Source organism: Equus przewalskii, chromosome 14 (assembly GCF_037783145.1).
Source record: "Equus przewalskii isolate Varuska chromosome 14, EquPr2, whole genome shotgun sequence".
NCBI lineage: Eukaryota > Metazoa > Chordata > Mammalia > Perissodactyla > Equidae > Equus > Equus przewalskii.
Window position 1 is genome coordinate 32,864,365 of NC_091844.1, and position 18,828 is coordinate 32,883,192.

The window sequence follows — 18,828 nt, forward strand, 5'->3', positions numbered from 1 at the left end:
AGCTGGATGTCCAAGATGACCCCCTCACTTGGCTGGCAGTTGATGCTGGCTGTTGACTGGGAGCTCAGGTGGAGTTTTTAATTATAACATGTATGCGTGGCCTCCCATGTGGCTTAGGCTTCCTATGGCTTGGTGACTCAGTTCCCAAAAGCAGTGGTCCAAAAGTGAGCAGTCCAAGCAACTCAGGAAGAGTGACAAGTCTTTTATATCTGACTCTTGAAAGTCTCAGAACATCATTTTTCGTCTCTCTTGGCCAAGGGAAATCACTAAGGCCAGCTCAGTTCTGAGAGGAGAGAATTAGACTAATTTTTGATGCCAGGAAAAGCATGCCCGTATAGTGAGGTAAGGAATTGATGGAGGCCATATTTCAGGAGTCTGCCACAGCCTGAATAGACTCCAGCCAAAGCATGACAGTGGTGGGGTGGGCCTGGAATGTATGTAATGGAATAAGATAGGTGGTTATTAAATGCCTACTATGCACCAACACCTTTGCATACATTGTTGTATTTAATCTTTTCAACAACCCTGTAAAGTAGTGCGGCAGATTGAGTTTTCAGGGCCAATTCTTCACCGTTCCCTGCGTCCATGCTCTTTGCCATATAACTTTTCAGTGCCTTTCCCATGAGAAGTACACAAGGGGATTACTTCCCTGTACCTCGACTTTGGACTTGCTTAAGACTTGCTTTGGTCCATGATAGTAGTTGTGGTGCAAACAGGATCTTGCAATGTATTTGTATGGTTGGCCACACTCTCTAGCACTTTTGCTCTTGTCATGAGATAAATTTCTCCAGGGATGTGCTGCCTCTTCCACCTGGAGCCCAGAATAGGACACATGCAACAGAATAGAGCCAGGTAAATTCATAACTTGAAGCAGAGACGTTCAGCTGAGCCCAGGCTAGGTCAGCCAACTCCCAGCTACCTGACCACAGGTGCGTGAAAAATAAATGCTTACCATTGAATGCTACTGAGATTCTGTGGTTGTTTGTAATAGTTGACTAATAGAGTAGGCATTATCAGCTCCATTTTTTTCCTGAGGTAAGTTAATTAGCTTACCTAAGGACAGTTTTTGAATCCTGCTCTGCTTAATCCAGCACCCCACACTGTCTGCTACACTGGTACTACAGGAGGTGGGTTAAGATGTGTGTGACCAAGCTCCTACACTGCCCTAGTGGGCACTGGGTGGGGAGTTGGAGGAGACCAGTTTCTAGAGATCAAAGTGGGAGGGCTCCTCCCTCTATTGCTTCCTTAGGAAGTTCTTAGAGATTGCTGAGAATTTTGGTCTTGGCGTGTGTGGGGGTGGGGAGGAGCGTTGCTGTGCTGAGTTTCACTGTTTCCTGAGCAATTTCCACTGAAGAGATGAACAACTGAGAAGGGAGGGCCCATCCACAGAGCTCAAGCATGAAAGACAGCATTGTTGATTTGACTGCCTTGTGTGGTTAGCTAAAGGACTCAAAAGTCCCTGGGAGAGCGTTGGTCTCATAGAGAATAACTCCGCGTGTATGCATGCATGCGTGTGGGGGTGTGTGTGTGAGGAGGATTGGGACTATGTACCCTAGAGCCCTAACATTTGATACTCTTCTGAATGAGAACAAACAGAGGACTTGGCATTCATCTAAGACTTAGCTTTTGATATTTATGCGAATTAAAGCTCTCTCTTTCATGTCCCATGCTTGCTCTCTCAGTGAATGATGTTATATGAGTAAATGGGTGAGAGAAAAAGCACTGGACTCAGAGCAAAACCTGAGGCCCAGTCCTGGTCCATCAGCATTCACCAGCTCTGTGGTTCTGAGTGAATCCCTTCACCTCGCTAAGGCTCAGTTTGCACATGGGCACCATGATGCCTGTCCTAACTCCCTCACACCACAAGGGCAAAGTGAGAGCCTGGATGGAGAAACACATACCTTCATCAAATAGCTGGTGGATGAGCAAATCTGTATATTTCTGGACTAAAAATTGTTAATGCATATCAAGAACCCAGAAAGATTATTTTTAATTTTCTTGTTTTTGCATTAATAATAATAATAAAAAAAGATGCATATGAGGTCTGCCTCTGTCATTATCTGGCTGCAGTCTGTTCAGGTCGAGGCTAATATTGGCCACTATCCAGTGAGGCCATGCAAGTCTATAGACATCAGTAGGTTTATAAGCACCCCTCCCCTCCCTCAGCTCCAGAGTCACCGCAGCCTGTCACAGGTGCTGGTCCCTTTGGCCACTTACCAGATCCTCATGGCCCCTTGACAAGGCCCTGGTGGGGTCTGACATTGACTCAGCTTCCTCTACAGGGCCTGGTCTAAAGTGGCATTTAAACCCTATATATTAACTCTCCTCTTTTCCATATTCCCTATGAACTGAATAAATAATACAAAAATAGAGTAAAAATGCATTTTAGCAATAGAAAAGATGCCATTGAAAACCAGAAACTGAGAAGCTTTTTTTACCTGTACTGCGATAAAGGACTAGATTGAGGGGCATTGTAAATGAGGGCATAAACAATGTAATTATTGGCTATTTAAATAAATGATGATAGTGTCAAGAATATATGTCAAAAATTAAGGAATGAAGTAAAGATATACACAGGGAGAAATTAATGATGGTAAATGTATTATTTAACAAACAAAAGAATTATAAAAATAAATTAAGTAATCGACTCAATAAACTAGAAGAAAATAACGCAATAAACTAAGGAGAGTACAAATGAACAAACAATATTATAGAAAATATAAATTGAAATTATAAAACTGAAAAGCAGGAGAATTGCTCAGCAAACTCTGGAGCTCCTTCTTTGGTTTGGAGCAGAGACCAATGTTTAGATGACACAAACTTGATTGCAAAGGTCACTTGGATGAACTGTTGCCGCTTGGACCGGAATCTGCACCAAGAGCCGAACTCTGGCGAAACAGGAGGTTCGGCTTTAGCTTTAGGTTTGACAAGTTTTAGGAGGGGCGCTTCTTTCAAATGTCCATGTTTTAGCGTTAGAGCCAGACCTCCTGTGTGGGGCACAGGGACAGCTGGAACTCAGCCAGTACCGGTAGCAATTGAGGAGTCTTCCAGGCTCAGTGAGACACGTCTGGGTTCCGGTTCCATGCAGAAGCAAGAGCAACCAGGAAGCTTCTTGAGACGTGAGTACACCCCAGGGTGGTCGAGAGGTGGCAGACCAAAAGCCCAGTGGGATAGGAAGATTGCAACTTTGCTAATCTCAGCGGATGAATTTTGAGAGTGGTGCTTTGAGATATGACTAGGGAGCCATTATTTGCTGCCGAACTATAAAGCAGGGCACTTCAGTTACGTAAGAGCAATTCATTACAAGCTGTAGCCCATTTCTGATTAAGTTAAATGTTTTATCTTGCATTGTGAAACAGACCTTGTCATAATGCTAAAATCATAGAAGCATTTTCTTATCTGACCAAGGTTTTAACCTCCTACTTCATTTAAAATAGCTCATTCCAAATATAAATATTTTAAAGATTATCTTCATTTCTTTCTTTTTTAAGGCAATCTAATAAATGTTAGACAAATTAGACAAAATAAATTTTCAAGATATCTTTGACAAACTGATTATTGGCATGCTGTTTAATGATGAAAAATAGAAGGTATAAATTGAGTATATCTGCTGTTACCTTCTTATTTTGCAATACTCTTGATGTTCTAGCCACTACGATTAGGCAAAAAGAAAGGAAGGAAGGAAGGAAGGAAGAAAGGAAAAAAAAATGAGAAATTGTAGTAAAGGAGATACATGATCAAATCTGTAGGCGTTATTATCTCTACAAGACTGCCTCCGCTTCAGATACTCACTGCAGGCTTGGAAGTCTCCAGGCCTCCCTCACTTCTGACCAGTGGCTGCAAAGTCAGGGATTCTCACTACCATCTCAAGTTTGCTAATTCGCTAAAAGGACTCAGAGCTCAGGAAATCACTATATTTACACTTACGGATTTATTGTAGCAATGGCATACAAATCAGAACCAACCAAAGAGAGATGCATAGGGTGAGCTCTGAGAGGGTCCCAGTACTGGAACTTCCTTTGTTCTCTCTCCACAGAGTCAGGATCATCACCCTTTTGACACATTGATGTGGAATGTCACCAACCAGGGAAGCTTACCTGAGCTTTGGTGTTCCTAGTTTTTATTGGGGCTTCATTATGTAGGCATCATTGATTGAATCATTGGTCATGTGGCTCAATCTCCAGCCTCCTCACCTCCCCTGAGGTCAGGCTGATACCATGTGGCTCAAAGCCTCAACCCTCTAATCACATGGTTGGTCTTTCTGGCATGACCAACCCCCATCCTGAGTCATCTCCTTTGCATAAACTATCTAGGGGCCCACCATGAGTCATCTCATTAGCATGAACTATCATGTGTGGTCTGAGGGGACCACTATGGATAACAAAGACATTCCTATCACTGGGGGAATTACAATTCTTTAGAGACTGCCTCCCAGGAACCCGGGACAGAGGCCAGCAATATTCTTTATTATATACCAGCCTGTCTAATATCAAATAGCAACCCTTCCACCACCTCAACCTTCCCTGATGGGCTGCCTTCTTTCCTTGTGTCATTCTGCTCCCTCCTTAACAGTTATCATTCTTATTGTGTATTTATTTATTTATTGATTTTCTCCACCACTGGAATGTAAACTTCATGAAGACAGGTACTTTAATTGCTTTTTTTCCCCCTGCTTTATCTCCAGTGCCTAGAAAAGACTATCACATAGGAGGGCTCAATAATACTTGTCAAATAAATGAATGAATAACATAAGCATAGAGTTGCAGATGGAATGTGCTATTGATGATACTCTTAGTTAAGGGAACCGAGCTGTGACTTCTGTCTGATTTGAATCTTATGACTCAAGATAATACTAGGCCACAACTAGAAGGACCTACAATTAGAATGTACAACTATGTACTTGCGGGCTTTGGGGAGAAGAAGAAGAAAAAAAAAAGATTGGCAACAGATGTTAGCTCAGGTGTCAATCTTTAAAAAAAGAAGAAAAAAGATAATACTAGGAAAGAGGATGGTTAAAACAGATCCAGCCTAATTTGAATATCTGAGTAGGAGTGATTTAAATGTAAGGTTTTGCATACTTCCCCTGATGCTTGAATTTAATTGTACTTCCTGATATTCTTAATTGGTTATTTCCACGTTTTGAGTATTTTAGGAAGCATAAAACTCAGTTAATACGTATGTGTATCTATCGATATGAAAGTACCTTGGAAAAATGGACTTTAGCTTAAAGCTTATTAGTGAATGTTCTGGAAGGATCCAATTACTAGAAATTTGGTTTAAATTATGTAGTTATGTCAGAAGTGCAATTGGGAGGAGACAAGAAAGATATTCTAATAATGGGCAAGGGCTTATATTATCTGCTCCTCTCTGGTGCCTTTTGGGGTTATGAAGTCACTAAAACTTCTGATGACCCCGCAAGCTAGCCCTGTGAGCTCCCTGCATGTCCTCCTCACCCGATGGGCCGGGGCGCTAAGGCGAGCCACGGTTTGGTGTGAGTTACTCGGTTACCCACAAGGCCAAACAAAACTGCAAAAGGAAAACTGCACAGCAGGCTTCCAGGCAGTGATTTAGAGCCTTGCGGAGAGCTGGGCTTGGCAGCCCAGGAACAGAGGCTTCTCTCAGCAGACCTCTCAGCATCCTGGTGCTGAATGAACTCATTTTCACTTACGACACTCTTCTGGGGACAGGAGTCAAAGGCTGAATATTTGGAGCCACCAGCCTCAGAGTTGAGCCAGAGATGAGAGGCCTCTCTGCCTTATGTTGGAATGAAAGAGCAGTCTCTTTCTGTCCACATGGGTCTACCTTCTTATTGCCTTCCTAACATGATCTTATTTACTGTGCTTTTAACTTTTTAAAATTGTAATTAAACACTGAGTAAGTGCAAAAGATTATTTAAAAACATATGTAAAGTATAAAGAATAATGATACAACATACACCCATGAACTCCACACGACTCAAAATAGTTTGAGATGGACGGAGAGCATTACCACTACGTTGGAACTCTTCCACTTTCTCCTCCCTGAACTCTTCTCTCCCTCTCAGGGGTACACAATTATACTGAATTTCATGTTATAATTCCTCTGCTTTTAGTCATAGTTTTACCACATATGCATGCATTTCTAAAATATATGTGATGTTTAGTTTCTCCTGGTTTTGATCTTCATGTAAATGCAATATATTTTCTTCTGCTATTTGCTTTGCGGCTCAACATGATTTTTCAGAGTCGTTCATGTTGTTGTGGGCGGCTGTGAATTATTTGGGATTTTTTTTGTGATGTTTAGTATTCTCGTAAATAAACACATCACGATTTGTTTATCTCTTCTACTGTTGGCAAACATTTGGATGATTTCTAGTTTTTTACTGTCCCAAACACTGCTGCTATGAACATTCCTGTACATGTTTCTGGATGCCCATGTGTGAGAATTTCTCTAGGATATATACCTAAGAATGGAATTGTTGGGTCATAGGATCCTCACGTCTTCAGCTTAGTAGACAATATTGAATTGCTTTCTAAAGCGATTGTTTCAATTCATGCTTGCCCTGGCCGTATTCTTGTTCCTCTACATCCTCCCTAACATCTGATGTTAGACTTCTGCATTTGCTAATCGGATGGGTATGAAATGATCTCAAATTATGGTTTAATTTGCATTTTCCATGTTACTAAGGAGGAAGTTAAGATCTCTTCGTATCTAGATTCAGGATTCCTCTTCTGCTTGAAACCTATTCATGTCCATTTTTCTGTTAGTTATTCATCGTCTTCTTGTTGATATGTAGGAGTTCTTACATGATTTTTATGCTAATCCTTCATTCAGCTTATGTGTTGCATGGATCTCTACTAATTTGTGGCTTGTCTTTTCACTATATTTTTCGTGTCTTTGGGTAAACAGACGTTTTTATATTTAATGTAGAGAAACTTGTCAATATTTTACTTTATGGCTAGGGCATTTTCTGCAAAGTTTAGCAAATCTTTTCCTCTTTCAGTAGTCATGAAGTTATTGTTTTATATTATCTTCCAGGGCTTTTTATTTTGCCTTTCCTATTTAGGTTTTTAATATACTTGGAATTTGTTTTCTTGATATGATGTGAAGTAGGGGTCTGGTTTCATTTTTCCATTTCTTTTTATTCCATGTGGCTACCTAGTTGCTTTACGACCACTTATTTAAAAATCTCATCTCTTCCCCATAGACCTGGGATGAAACCTACATCCTATTTCAGTCATCTCTAGATGTGTGGATCTATCTGTGGGCTTTCTGTTTTTCCCATTGATGTACATCCTAGTACTTGTATCACATTGTCTGAATTACTATGTCTTTATAATAATTTGATAGGCCAGGTTCACTTGTTTTGCTGTTCTTCATCACTAACTTTGTTATTCTTGACCCTTTCGAGAAGGATTTAAGATTTTACCCTACTTGAAATCTACAAAGTTAGCCCATCAAAGCTTCATGGATGATGACAGAAGACATGAGACTCCTCAGTAAGAGACAAAGGACTTCATTAGCCACAGCACAGCAAGTAGTATGAGCATGAGCATGTTTGTGTCAATGCCCTTTGCCCACAAATCTCATAGGGGTGATTCATATGGATCCAGATGGATGCTTGCGCACACAGGAGGTTGCATTACAGAGAGGATCCTGAGCTTAGGGAACTTGAATCTTTTACAATAGAGAGTGATCATGCCTGCTTTTAGCTCTAAAGAGAGGCACTATCTCTATCTTCCTTTGTACTATCTCTATCTTCTTTCTTTGCTATACAAACATCCTGTAAAAATAGTTGAGAACAAAAGGTAGTCAGTGTTTCTATTCACAAGATGTCTAGAAACATCAAGGACCCATGGAGAATTGTCTCCCAACTTGTCCCTTGATCTTCTACATATATTCCAAATTTAGCTTGTCATGTACACACACACACACGTGCACACACCTGACTTGTTGGGAATTTGTTTTGAATTGCATTCAGTCTATAGATTGAGGGAAAGTTGACATTCTTATAATATTGAAATCTTCTAATTCATGACCATGGTTTATCTGCATTCATTTAGTTTATCTTAACGTCTCTCAAGAACGTTTCCAAAGAAGTCTAGCACATCTTTTGTTTAGTTTACTACTTAGTGAGATCATATCCTATCTTGGCTCAAATTCCTGCAATGTCTCCCTACTTTACTCAGAATAATACCCGAAGTTCTAGCCATGGCCTACCAGGCTTTTCATGATCTGGTTCCCCATTACCTCTCTGCCTTCATCTCCTCCTACTCTCCATTTTGCTCATTCTGCTTCAGCCACACTGACCTCCTTGCTGTACTTTTAATATGCCAGGCATGCTTCTGCCTTAGGCCTTAGCACTGGCTATTTCCTTTGCCCGTAATGCTTTTCTCCCAGAAATATCTGCCTGGCTAACTACTCTATTTCATCGTTCAAGTGTCACCTTCTCAATGACGCCCATCCTAATACCTATTAAAATTGCAAACTGCCTCTTCCTTCCTGGCATTCTTGATTCTTCTTACCCTGCTCTGCATTTTTTCCTTAGTATTTATCACTTCTAATGTACTATGTAATAGTATGCAACGCTGTCCTGCCAAATATTCTACTATTTGTTTATGTGTTTGTTTGTTAATTATATTTATTATTTATTTCCTCCTCCTCTAACTAAAATGTTAGCTACGTGAGGCAAGGATCTTTGCATTTTTATTTGCTGTTGGATTTCAAATGTGTGCAGTAGTGCTATGCATGTAGCAGGTGCTTAAGAAATATTGTTAAATAAATTAAGTGATTTTTCCTAGGTATGTCATGTCTATTGCTGCTATTATAAATGCTATTTATAAAATTAAAGTTTTTATATGTTTGCTGCTGATATATAGAAATGCAACTCATGTTTAATAGTTATTTTATGTGCAGGAATCTTTCTAAATGCTCTGACTCCCATAACTTATCTATAGATGTGTGTGTTTTTTACACAGAAAATCGCGTCATCTGGGCATAACGGTAGTTTTTTCTTTCTTTCTTTCTCCCTATCTCTATATTTAATATTTCTTTTTCTTGTTTTACTAAGTTTCAGTACAGCGTTTCTAGAATTTGTGACAGCTGGCATCTTGTCTTGTTTCTTGTCTTAACAGGAATGTTTTCATTGTTTTACATGATGCTTATAGTAGGTTTTTTTAGATGATCTTAGTCATCTAAGTCAGATTATGGTCGTGATTTCCTAATATCAAACCAACTGGCATTACTAGGAAAAATCCAATATAGTCATGCTGTATCATCTTTCCTATGCTTTCCTTAATTGATTGGCTATCAGTTTGTTAAGATATTTTGCATCTATTTTTTTTAAAGATTGACACCTGCCCTAACGTCTGTTGCCAATCTTCTTCTTTTTTTTCTTCTTCTCCCCAAAGCCCCCAGGTACATAGTTGTACATTTTTGTTGTGGCTCCTTCTAGTTGTGGCATGTGGGACGCTGCCTCAGCATGGCTTGATCAGCGGTGCCATGTCCGCGCCCAGGATCTGAACTGGTGAAACCCTGGGCCGCTGAAGCGGAGCGTGTGAACCCAACCACTGGACCATGGGGCCCGCCCCTGCATCTGTTTTCATGACAGAGTTTACCCTGTACTTTTCCTTTCTCATAAAATCTCTGACAGGTTTTGGAATCAAGTTAATAATAGTCTCATGAAATGAGTTGGAAAGTACTTCTTTCCCTTCCACACACTTAAATAGTTTTACAAGATTAGAATAATCTGCATTTTCAATGTTTGTTAAATCTCAGTATAAAAAGGATCTTGGCTTGGAATTTTCTTGTGTGAAGTTTTTAAACTTCTGAGCTAATTCCTTTACTGGTTATAGAATTATTCAGGCTTTATATTTCTTCTTGAGTGAGCTTTGGTAAGTTAGTTTTTTAGAAATTCAGTTTACCTAAGCTGTCAAATTTATTGATGTAAAGTTCACAATATCATTTTATTAATGTCTTAATATCTGTGGCATCTGTAGCTTAATATCCTTTTTTATTCCTAACATTGCTTATGATTTATCTGTTTTTATTTCTGGGCAATTTTACCCAAAGTTTGTAAATATTATGGTTATTGGTTTCCAAAGAATCAATTTTTGACTTTGTTGAGCCTGACTATCATATAAGTGTTTTTTACGTGATTAACTTCTGATGTTGTCAATACTATTTCTTTCTTTCTACCTATTTTGGATATTTTATGCTTTTCCTTCTTGTCTTTTTGGAAGATTAGCCCTGAGCTAACATCTGCCACCAATCCTCCTCTTTTTGCTGAAGAAGACTGGCCCTCAGCTAACATCGTGCCCATCTTCCTCTACTTTGTATGTGGGACGCCTACCACAGCATGGCTTGCCAAGCGGTGCCATGTCTGCATTTGGGATCCGAACCGGTGAACCTTGGGCCGCTGAGGTGGAATGTGCAGACTTAACTGCTGAGCCACCGGGCTGGCCCCGTTTTTCCTTCATTTTTAACCTTGAATGCTTGACTCAATTTTTAGCCTTTTTTCTTTTATAAAATGAATATTTAAGATTCTACATTTTTCTCTACACATTGCTATAGCTGCTGCTCACAAGGTTTTGGTAGGTGGTGCTTTCATTATTGCACAGTTCTAAATACATTCTACTTTTCATCATGAGTTTTTCTTTGCTCATGTGAAATTTAGAAGTATGATGCCTAATTTCAAAACAAATGGAACTATCTTATTTTATTTGGAGGGGAATATTTATTCCATCTTAATTAAGTTGAAGTCAGAAAAATGTGTTCTTTATGATGCCAATCGTTTGAATTTTTTTGAGATCTGATTTATGCCTCAGCATGTGATCAATATTTGTAAATTTCCCATACATGCTTGAGAAGAATATGTATTCTGTAGTGTTCTATATGTGTTCATTAAAATAATTTTTGATTGCATTAAAAAATTTAATATCCTTAACAGCTTCATCTATAAGTTATTGAAAATTATGTGTTAAAATCTTTAAGTAGGATAGTGTGATTGTTAAATTCTCCTTGCAAGTCTTGCAGTTTTTCACTCACATATTTTGATCAGTGTAAATAAACTAAAATTTTTTTATCATCCTAGTGAATTAATTTTTTATCCTGAAATAGTGACTAGACAATTGTTCTAAGAAACAGGGGATGCACCAGTTCCCCAAAGTCAGCTACGTGACATTGTATACAGCTTGTGAGTCACAGTTTTCTTTCATTTTCTCTCACAGTAGGGCAGTATCTAAGACCTTGATCTTTGAAGTGTCTTTGACAGGTTTCCATATCTCATAGCTTCAGGATATTTTGGAATTCTACTAGCCTGATAGTACACTTCATGCGAACAGCAATGAGAATTGCCTAGGTTAAAGAAAGTTATTATATTTCCTTCCAATAAGGACTGGCAAATATTAGCATTTTTCCAAATGGTGGAAATCAGTGTCTTTAGTTTTGTTTGTTAGGATTATTTAGGGATATCCCCTCTGAAGACATGTGAATGGATTAGATACTCTTACAGCATCCAGGTTTTCAAAGACAATTTTGAAAAATGAACTGTAGTTTCACATTCTAAGACACAAAGCTTAGAGTCTCTGTTTTCTCTAAGATCTTTCTCCTTCAGGGGAGACCTCAGTGCTGCATGTGTACCATGTGACTTTGCTCCCCTGGCCATCAGTAAGTGAGGGTTGTGGACTCCTTACCCAAGTGGGGTCAAAGAAAATTGGAATTTGGATTCAAAAGTATTAGACATTACCTCTTGAACTAGAAAGACATGTAAATATGAGAGATGAAGCTAATGTTTGAATTCAGCCATTTCTGTAATGAGTACAGAAAAAGCCATCTGCAAGGTGGAAAGAAGAGGGAAGGAGAATTTAGAGAGGAGAAGAGAAGAGCTAATATGTGGCTATAGGCAGAGAGGAGAAGACTTGGGCCTTGGCGTCAGTATAGTTCCTGGTTTCAGCCTCTTTGATGCCCAGCAGCTTTTCTTGCCCTAAGATTATTTTAGATACTCCCACATCCTTGCAATAAACCCCTCTTTCTGGCTTAAGCTATTTTGAGTGGATTTCTGCCCTTGCTGTTCTGAAATGTTACCGTGCACACCAACTATAGAGGAGTCTTCAGAGCTGTCGGATGATCTTGGAACCATTCCCAGAGCTGTGGTTAGTAGTATCCAAAGCACCTGAAAGGGTTCTTTATAAGGGACAGGTCCCGAATATAAGCTAACAGTTGGGTCTAATGAACTTTGACACCTTGCCACCACCAGTTTGCACTTTTGAGCCTGTGCATTCCAAATAGAAATCATAAAGAACTTTACTATCAACTGAATTCAGTGCTAAGCGGTTTATTGAAAGTTAAAGGAATCAGACATAACCAGGAGAAAACACGTCAGAGTGACATGATAAAAACCATTAGAACCCATATTTTTCTGCATGGAATATTCTGCTGACTGAACCCACAGCGACTTTTTTTTTTTTTTTAGTTCTACGCTATTTCTCCACAGAAGGAAATCTTCAGAATCGAGAATATATTAGCATTGAAGCACACTCCTAAGTCAAAAAACAGGCTTGGCCCTGGTAAAAAGAAAAGAAGAAACCAATATCATGTCTTTTCAAGAACTGTTTTTTGTTTTTTTTTAAGTGTTACACAGTTTCCAAACTAGCTATGCGCTAGTTTCGAGATCTACCTGTCTATCTGTTTATCTATCTATCAAGATTAAATCAGTTGATTCAGAGATAGGGAAAGCTGCTGTTACGTTAGGTTCCTAGGTGGATACTTTGTTTTCATGTAAGTAATTCTTTGATCGCTCAGAAATTAAGTGATTGAGCTATAAAAATCAAGATATTCCATTGGCAATCTCTTTTCATTTAGCCATTCATGCCTTTCTTTTAATATGTTGGCATTTACCCCATGTCCACTCTTGAATGCAGTATTTCAGAATGGTTAAGAGCACAGAATCCAGAGCCAAAATGCTTGGGATTGACCCAGGCAGGGGTTTTGTGACCTCTTTCTGTGCCTCAGTTTCCTCATCCAGAAAGTTGAGAATAACAATAGACTCTATCACATAAGTTTGCCATCAGGAGCAAATGATTTAACACACAAAAAGCACGTGAATAGTGCCTGGCACAAAGCAAGCACTAAATAAGTGTTAGCCTTGATGACCATCTCTTGAGGAATTGGTGTCCTCTGTGGACAGGCTTGAGAACAGTCTGACAATTTCACCAACACTAACTTGGAGTGAACAGTATGTTGGCTACTCACCTTCCATCTCCTCCGCCATGTACGTTGGAACCCCTCTGCACATGCCAGAGATGGATTGTCCAAACTGGTCGAGGTCACTGACTTTGTGGGGGTTGATTGAGTATATCAGGCTCTTGGGAGGTGGTCCCCCTGGTCCTTTACCCTGAAGCTGAGTGTGGAGAAGATAGGTGGAAAGAAAGAGAGACAATGAATGCAAGCCTAGTGGTTTGTTGAATTGAGGGTTAGGTACAAGGCCAATAGGGGTATTGCTTGGCTACAATTTTTCCATAATCAAAATGAAGAGCCAATTCTAACCCTGTATATCTCAGAATTTCTAAGGTCTTAAAGGTTTTAGCTGGTTTGAAACCTCAACTTCTCAGAAAGCAGAAGTGTGAGGCTGTTTATTCTGAAGCTTGGACCTCATTTGGTTATCATGTATTTCTTGGATTGAGCTGTATGACAATCAGCTTCCGAGAATGCAGTTTATTTATTTTCTCTACCTTGTCAACAAAAGGTACCCATTTATTGGTTATAAGAATATGAACTCAGGTAAACATTTTAAAGAACCATGGATCTCCTCTCTTCACCTACTCCAACTAGGGTTGCCAGATAAAATACGGGACACTCAGTTAAATTTGACTTCAGATAAACAACAAATCACTTCTTATTGTAAGTATGTCCCAAATATTGCATAGGCCATACTTATGCTCAAACAAATTCATCATTTATCTGAAATTCAAACTTAACTGGGTATCCTCTATTTTTATTTGCTAAATCTAACAACCCTAACCTGACTCTTGCCAAAAAATGTCCTTGAAGAAGAGCTGAGGGCTCCCATTAGATGAGCAGAGCTTCACTCCTCTAACAGTAAAGATTATTAGGCGTTCTGTTCAGCCTCTGTAGAGGCAGGTGTCAGTCATAGCATTTAAGTGTGATGGCAGCTGCCTCTCCTTGGTAAATCACCATTTCCTCTTCTCTTTTTGTGCTGCACACTACAACATACTATGGTTAAAGAGGGAACAATTGTGACTGCCTCATTCTTTACTGGAGATCATAAGACCTTCCTCAAGCGAAAATAAAAAGATTTTTATTTTTACCTTCTTTTCCTTGACCAGTGCCTCAAGGGCTTGAAGAGAGGGCACGACATCTTTGTTTATTCTGTGCACAACGCATGCCTTCTTGTGAAAGATTCTAGTTGCAGCAAAGTTCTGTTAAAGAAGAAGGTAGATGCTGAAGAGCACGTTCTCCAAAGAGCTTTTCTCATCAGAAATCAATTTCAGCAGCACAGGGAAATGGACTCCAAGATCATGATGAACTGGAATAAGAGCACTGGATCTGGCCCTGATTTGCAATCATATCTGTTGCTAACATTTGTAAGGATAGACTACAAAGCCTTTGAGGGCAGAGACTGTCTAACTCGTTGCTTTATCTTCAGGTTATAGCACGGTAAGAGTCACTCTACATATGTCTGTTTTGCTGAAATAAACTTTGAATTGCTATCACATTTTAATCTCTTTTGATTTTTACAACGTTTCAAGGCAGGTAAGACAGGAATTAGTTTTCTAATTGGTCAGACAATAAAAGTGAAGAATAAAGAGTTGGTATTGTCATTGACATCTCCTTTGGTCCTTTAGTGTTATGGTGAAATGTCAATTTCTGTCTTTGTAGAAGGAAATTGAAGATAGAATGAGATAGGCTATATTTTGGCAACAGTAATATTGAGTAGGTCTTTCATTGTGATCGAAGGCGTCTGCAGCAAGGCAAAAGGATGATCACACCTGTCTAATACTCCTACAGTCTCTTGAACATAGTGGATCCTCATTACCTCTTTCATTGGTCTGAATTTTAACTGATGGTGGAAAACATTAACAGCAGTTATATCTAGGGAGTGAAACTGAGCACTTTTACTTACAATTCTATGCTTACGCGCAGTTAGAATTTATTCTATTTTTTATTTTTTTATGGTTAGCAGGCATTTTTGTTGTTGTTGTTAAAAAGAAACATTATATTTGTAAAGAAGGAAAATTGCATGTTGACTACCTACACTGTTGTAATCCCAGATGGAATTCCAGGAGTTCCATCCATTGTCATTGTCAACATTGGCCACGTTATGTTCATTGTTGACACTCACTGACTGCTGCCCACTTCCATTACTGTTGCCGTCATCGTTGATGTTGATATTCTGAAATTTATAAGAAATTGACAATGATTTAATACCACATTTCTTTGCAAATGTATTTTGGTAACACACTTTAAAAAGTGAGACTTACATAGTTAGCAAAGGCAGGAGTCAGGAAGACACCAAGAAGTCCAGCAAAGACAATCTGAAATCACAAATAACATTGGCCTATAACACGTGGCAAAACAATGTCCTCTTCTTTCTTTTTCTATCCACTCATATGAAAAATATTTACTAATTTTACCACTCAGTTGAGTGGTCTGTTTTTTCTTCTTTGACCTTGTATTTCTTAACCATAGAAAGCTTTAATGTATTTTTTTAACCAAAGAAAATTTTAATGATAATGTAGACTTGTAGGTTAATTTCTTACGGTAGTTATGTTACTGTGATATATAGTATTAGAATTTTTTAACATAGGTCTTATGAAAAAACTGATGAAATGTCAGTATATTGAAAAACAAATTTGAAAATGAACATGTGTGATATGAAAATGGTTATGAGTCCTGAGAATCACATCTTAAAATGATTTAAATTAATTTTCCTATTCCATCTGAGATGCTTTCCTTTCTTCCTAGACCTCCTAATAGCAGAAAGACTCTTTTTACTTAAAAGAACTTTTTAAAGCAATGGATTAGTAAATAAGTTTGATGCTGATGATAAGAGACCAAGGATGTAGCGTCTGGCTGTGAAGTGTGGATAGCAGAAGGGAAGTCAATAATTGTCTTGGGATGGTTTACTCATTTGTCATTGGGTGCATGATATTGGTTATCAGAACACAGAGCTTTACACAGGGTGCCCGATTCTGAGTGCCTATTCTCATTTCCTTTGCCTAGGACAAGACGGTTTGAGAACCACACTGATGATTCAAGGTAATTTTTTAATTTGTTTAATTTTCTCCTGGTAACTCAAGAAGGTGGTAAAAATGAGCCTCCTTAACAGTCAAAGGTGGAAGAAATTTTAGAGACCTACTCATACAATGCAATCCTTTCATAGATAAGGAAATGGAGCTGCAGAGGTTAAATACCTTGACCAAGGTCGTATCTCTCGTTCATGGCAGAACTAGGAGACAAACCAGATCTGACCCACTTCTGGAGTCCCTTTTTTTTTGTTTTTTTAACTTTGCTGTTATTAGAACTTACTTTTAGATAATTATTTTATACTTGCAATTCCATTATGAAGCAGAATCTGCTGTAATATACTTTAGTGTTTAGTACGTTGAAAAACAAAAATATTTGTCTGACTCGAACCCCTTTGCATCCTGTTATAAGAGACACATGGTACCACCACTTACTTTGGGAGAATTTTATCATCCACCTGCTACACTCTCAGCCTTTTATCTGGAACCGCAGGTGAGATACTGCCCTAGCTTCATGCTTCAGGTGTTTTCATGAATAAATAACGATGGACAGCGTCCCAGGTAAAACTTTCTTATTGGAGATCCAGTTCACAGCAGAGAATGTGACAGCAAGTCTCTCAACCATTTGTCTTCATAATAAACTTTTTATCTTAACTGAATATATTCAGGATTTTTGGTCAAAAAAGGAATTCAAGAATGTGGGGAAAGATTAAGCATTTTCTAGAGCTTAGGGACTGCTTACTCTTGGCCCAGCCCTGAATTAGTAGATCTGGAAAGTGATTTTATTAAAGATAGCATGGTGTAACCTGCTCAGACAGCTGTCTAATGCCAGGATAACTATCTTTTTCTATAGAGATGCTTATAAATGCCACAATTCCATGAAAAGAAAAGAGATTTTTTTTAAACAAATTTTTCCGTTGTGGTGAGATTGTCATAAGACGCAGACCCCCCTTAGCTCAGAATCCAGTCTCCAAATATAAGTTCATAAATTCAAATGGAAAAGTCTACTCACTGTGAACTTCATCTTGGCTTCACCAAAGCAATGGAGCAGAGGAGAAGGCAGGCATGGACTCAGACGAGAAGCCTTCTCGTATTTGTACTTGACTGGCTTTACTCAAACTAGGCGTGACCAGGTGAGGTCAAAGACTTATCTTTCTCCATTTTCCATATCTGCACCAAGATCCAGCATACCAGGAAGCCTTTTGGAATATCTACCTGGTTAGCAAGGCACTTTGACATGGAGCTGATCTGACTCATCATTTGTTAAAGATGAAGATATCACAATAAACTCATTATGATTTATGATAGCTTCTGGTCCAAATGAAGCTGTGGGTGTGAGTATTTTATATACTGATATATATAGTATATCAATATATAAAGAATAATCCCTGAAATCAAACAAGACCACAGATGAGAAACTGTGGACACACTGGGCCTTACAGATAGCAGCTCCTATGAGAAGATAGAAGTGGTTTCCTCATCATGTCTTTCCCTGAGCCCATTGTAATGGTTTTGGTTAGGCTAAACATGTTCTATGAGCTGCTCCCACCAAACCTATACCCTTTCTGCAATCCTGAGCTCTCTCAGTCATGGTACTTTACATCGGGTTTGAAAACCTGGGGGCTGTCTTGAGCCCTTTCTTCTCACCACCACATCCAGTTATTTACTAAGTCTTGTCATTTCATCTCAGAATGGCCTCTCACTCTGGCCTTGCCCACAGCTTCTTTCACCTGGACTTTTACAACAGGTGTGTAATTGATTGCTCTGGGTACCAGTCACTCATATTCCAGTGCATTTTCTCCATTTTCCATAAGGTTGTCTTTCTAAAGTACCTATATATAATAAACATGACTCTGTCATGCTTAGAAACTTTCAGTGGCAGCCTACGAGATAAACTTTAAGCTCCTTGGAATGCTATAGGGGGTCCTTTAGAATAAGGTTTCCAAAGCCTCCCTAGCTGTGTCTGTGCCCTATACCTACATTCCAGCTACACCAGAGTTCCCACTGTTCCTGGAACATTCAGGATGTTTCATGCCTCAGTGCCTTTGCACATGTTGTTCTCCCCCACTGGAGTGCCAACCTCTTCCCTTTCTCTAATTGGTAAACTGCTTTTCATTTTTCAAGGCTCAGCTCAAATACCACTGCCTCCATCACGTTTTCCCCGTATCCCAGGGGGAACTTTTTTTCCCCAGAGCTATAAAAGAAATTTCTGTCCTTTTATTTGCTTCTAGAAAATTTAATCTTTAGAAATTATGTTAAAATAATTTTAAAAAGTGTTTTCATCAGAGGCAGAGACTAGATACTGTTCACTTGGGCAAACAAGTAAAAATGCTCATAACCGTCTTGGATGTGAATTAAAGTTTGAATTTTTTCCCCGCTCTCTCCTACAAACTAAGGCCAGTAAATCAAAATGCTGAAGAAGAAAACAGTATCCCATTAATCACCGATCTATAAATTTCCCCTTCAGAAACCTTCCTGAGTCCATGATTGTCCTTTTATTCATGGATTAGAATCACAGGATGGGTTACACGGTTATAAAGCTTGATTCACTATCAACATCCCTTTCAAAATGTCATGTGGATTG

General features: G+C 39.0%; 2 protein-coding genes across 6 annotated transcripts in view; one reads left to right on the forward strand and one right to left on the reverse strand.

Moving 5' to 3' along the window:
- Positions 1-2,852: 2,852 nt before the first annotated feature.
- The window catches only part of GKN2 (gastrokine 2), a 38,893-nt gene continuing 22,917 nt past the window's right edge, over positions 2,853-18,828 (forward strand). For 2 of the 5 annotated variants that reach the window (XM_070572463.1, XM_070572466.1), the window contains exons 1-3: positions 2,857-3,119; positions 14,325-14,655; positions 16,222-16,257. The gene's annotated coding sequence lies outside the window, so the exon portion shown is untranslated. Of the gene's footprint in view, positions 3,120-14,324; positions 14,656-16,221; positions 16,258-18,828 lie in introns of all 5 variants that reach the window. The other 3 variants (XM_070572464.1, XM_070572465.1, XM_070572467.1) reach the window with 2 other exon arrangements.
- GKN1 (gastrokine 1) lies at positions 12,302-17,632 on the reverse strand. Its single transcript, XM_008516989.2, has 6 exons — positions 17,257-17,632; positions 15,480-15,533; positions 15,254-15,391; positions 14,307-14,417; positions 13,231-13,378; positions 12,302-12,542 (listed from the first exon to the last, which is right to left on the reverse strand). The coding sequence occupies exons 1-6, from the start codon at positions 17,266-17,268 to the stop codon at positions 12,454-12,456; spliced, it is 552 nt and encodes a 183-aa protein (XP_008515211.1). The 5' UTR covers positions 17,269-17,632; the 3' UTR covers positions 12,302-12,453.

What these genes read in the sequence shown, in the direction of transcription:
- GKN1 (XM_008516989.2), bottom strand. An exon ending in CTCCTGCCTTTGCTAACTAT is followed by an intron (nt 15,392 to 15,479) that starts GTAAGTCTCACT and finishes TATAAATTTCAG; the next exon opens with AATATCAACATCAACGATGA. An exon ending in CATGGCGGAGGAGATGGAAG is followed by an intron (nt 12,543 to 13,230) that starts GTGAGTAGCCAA and finishes TCTTTTTACCAG; the next exon opens with GGCCAAGCCTGTTTTTTGAC.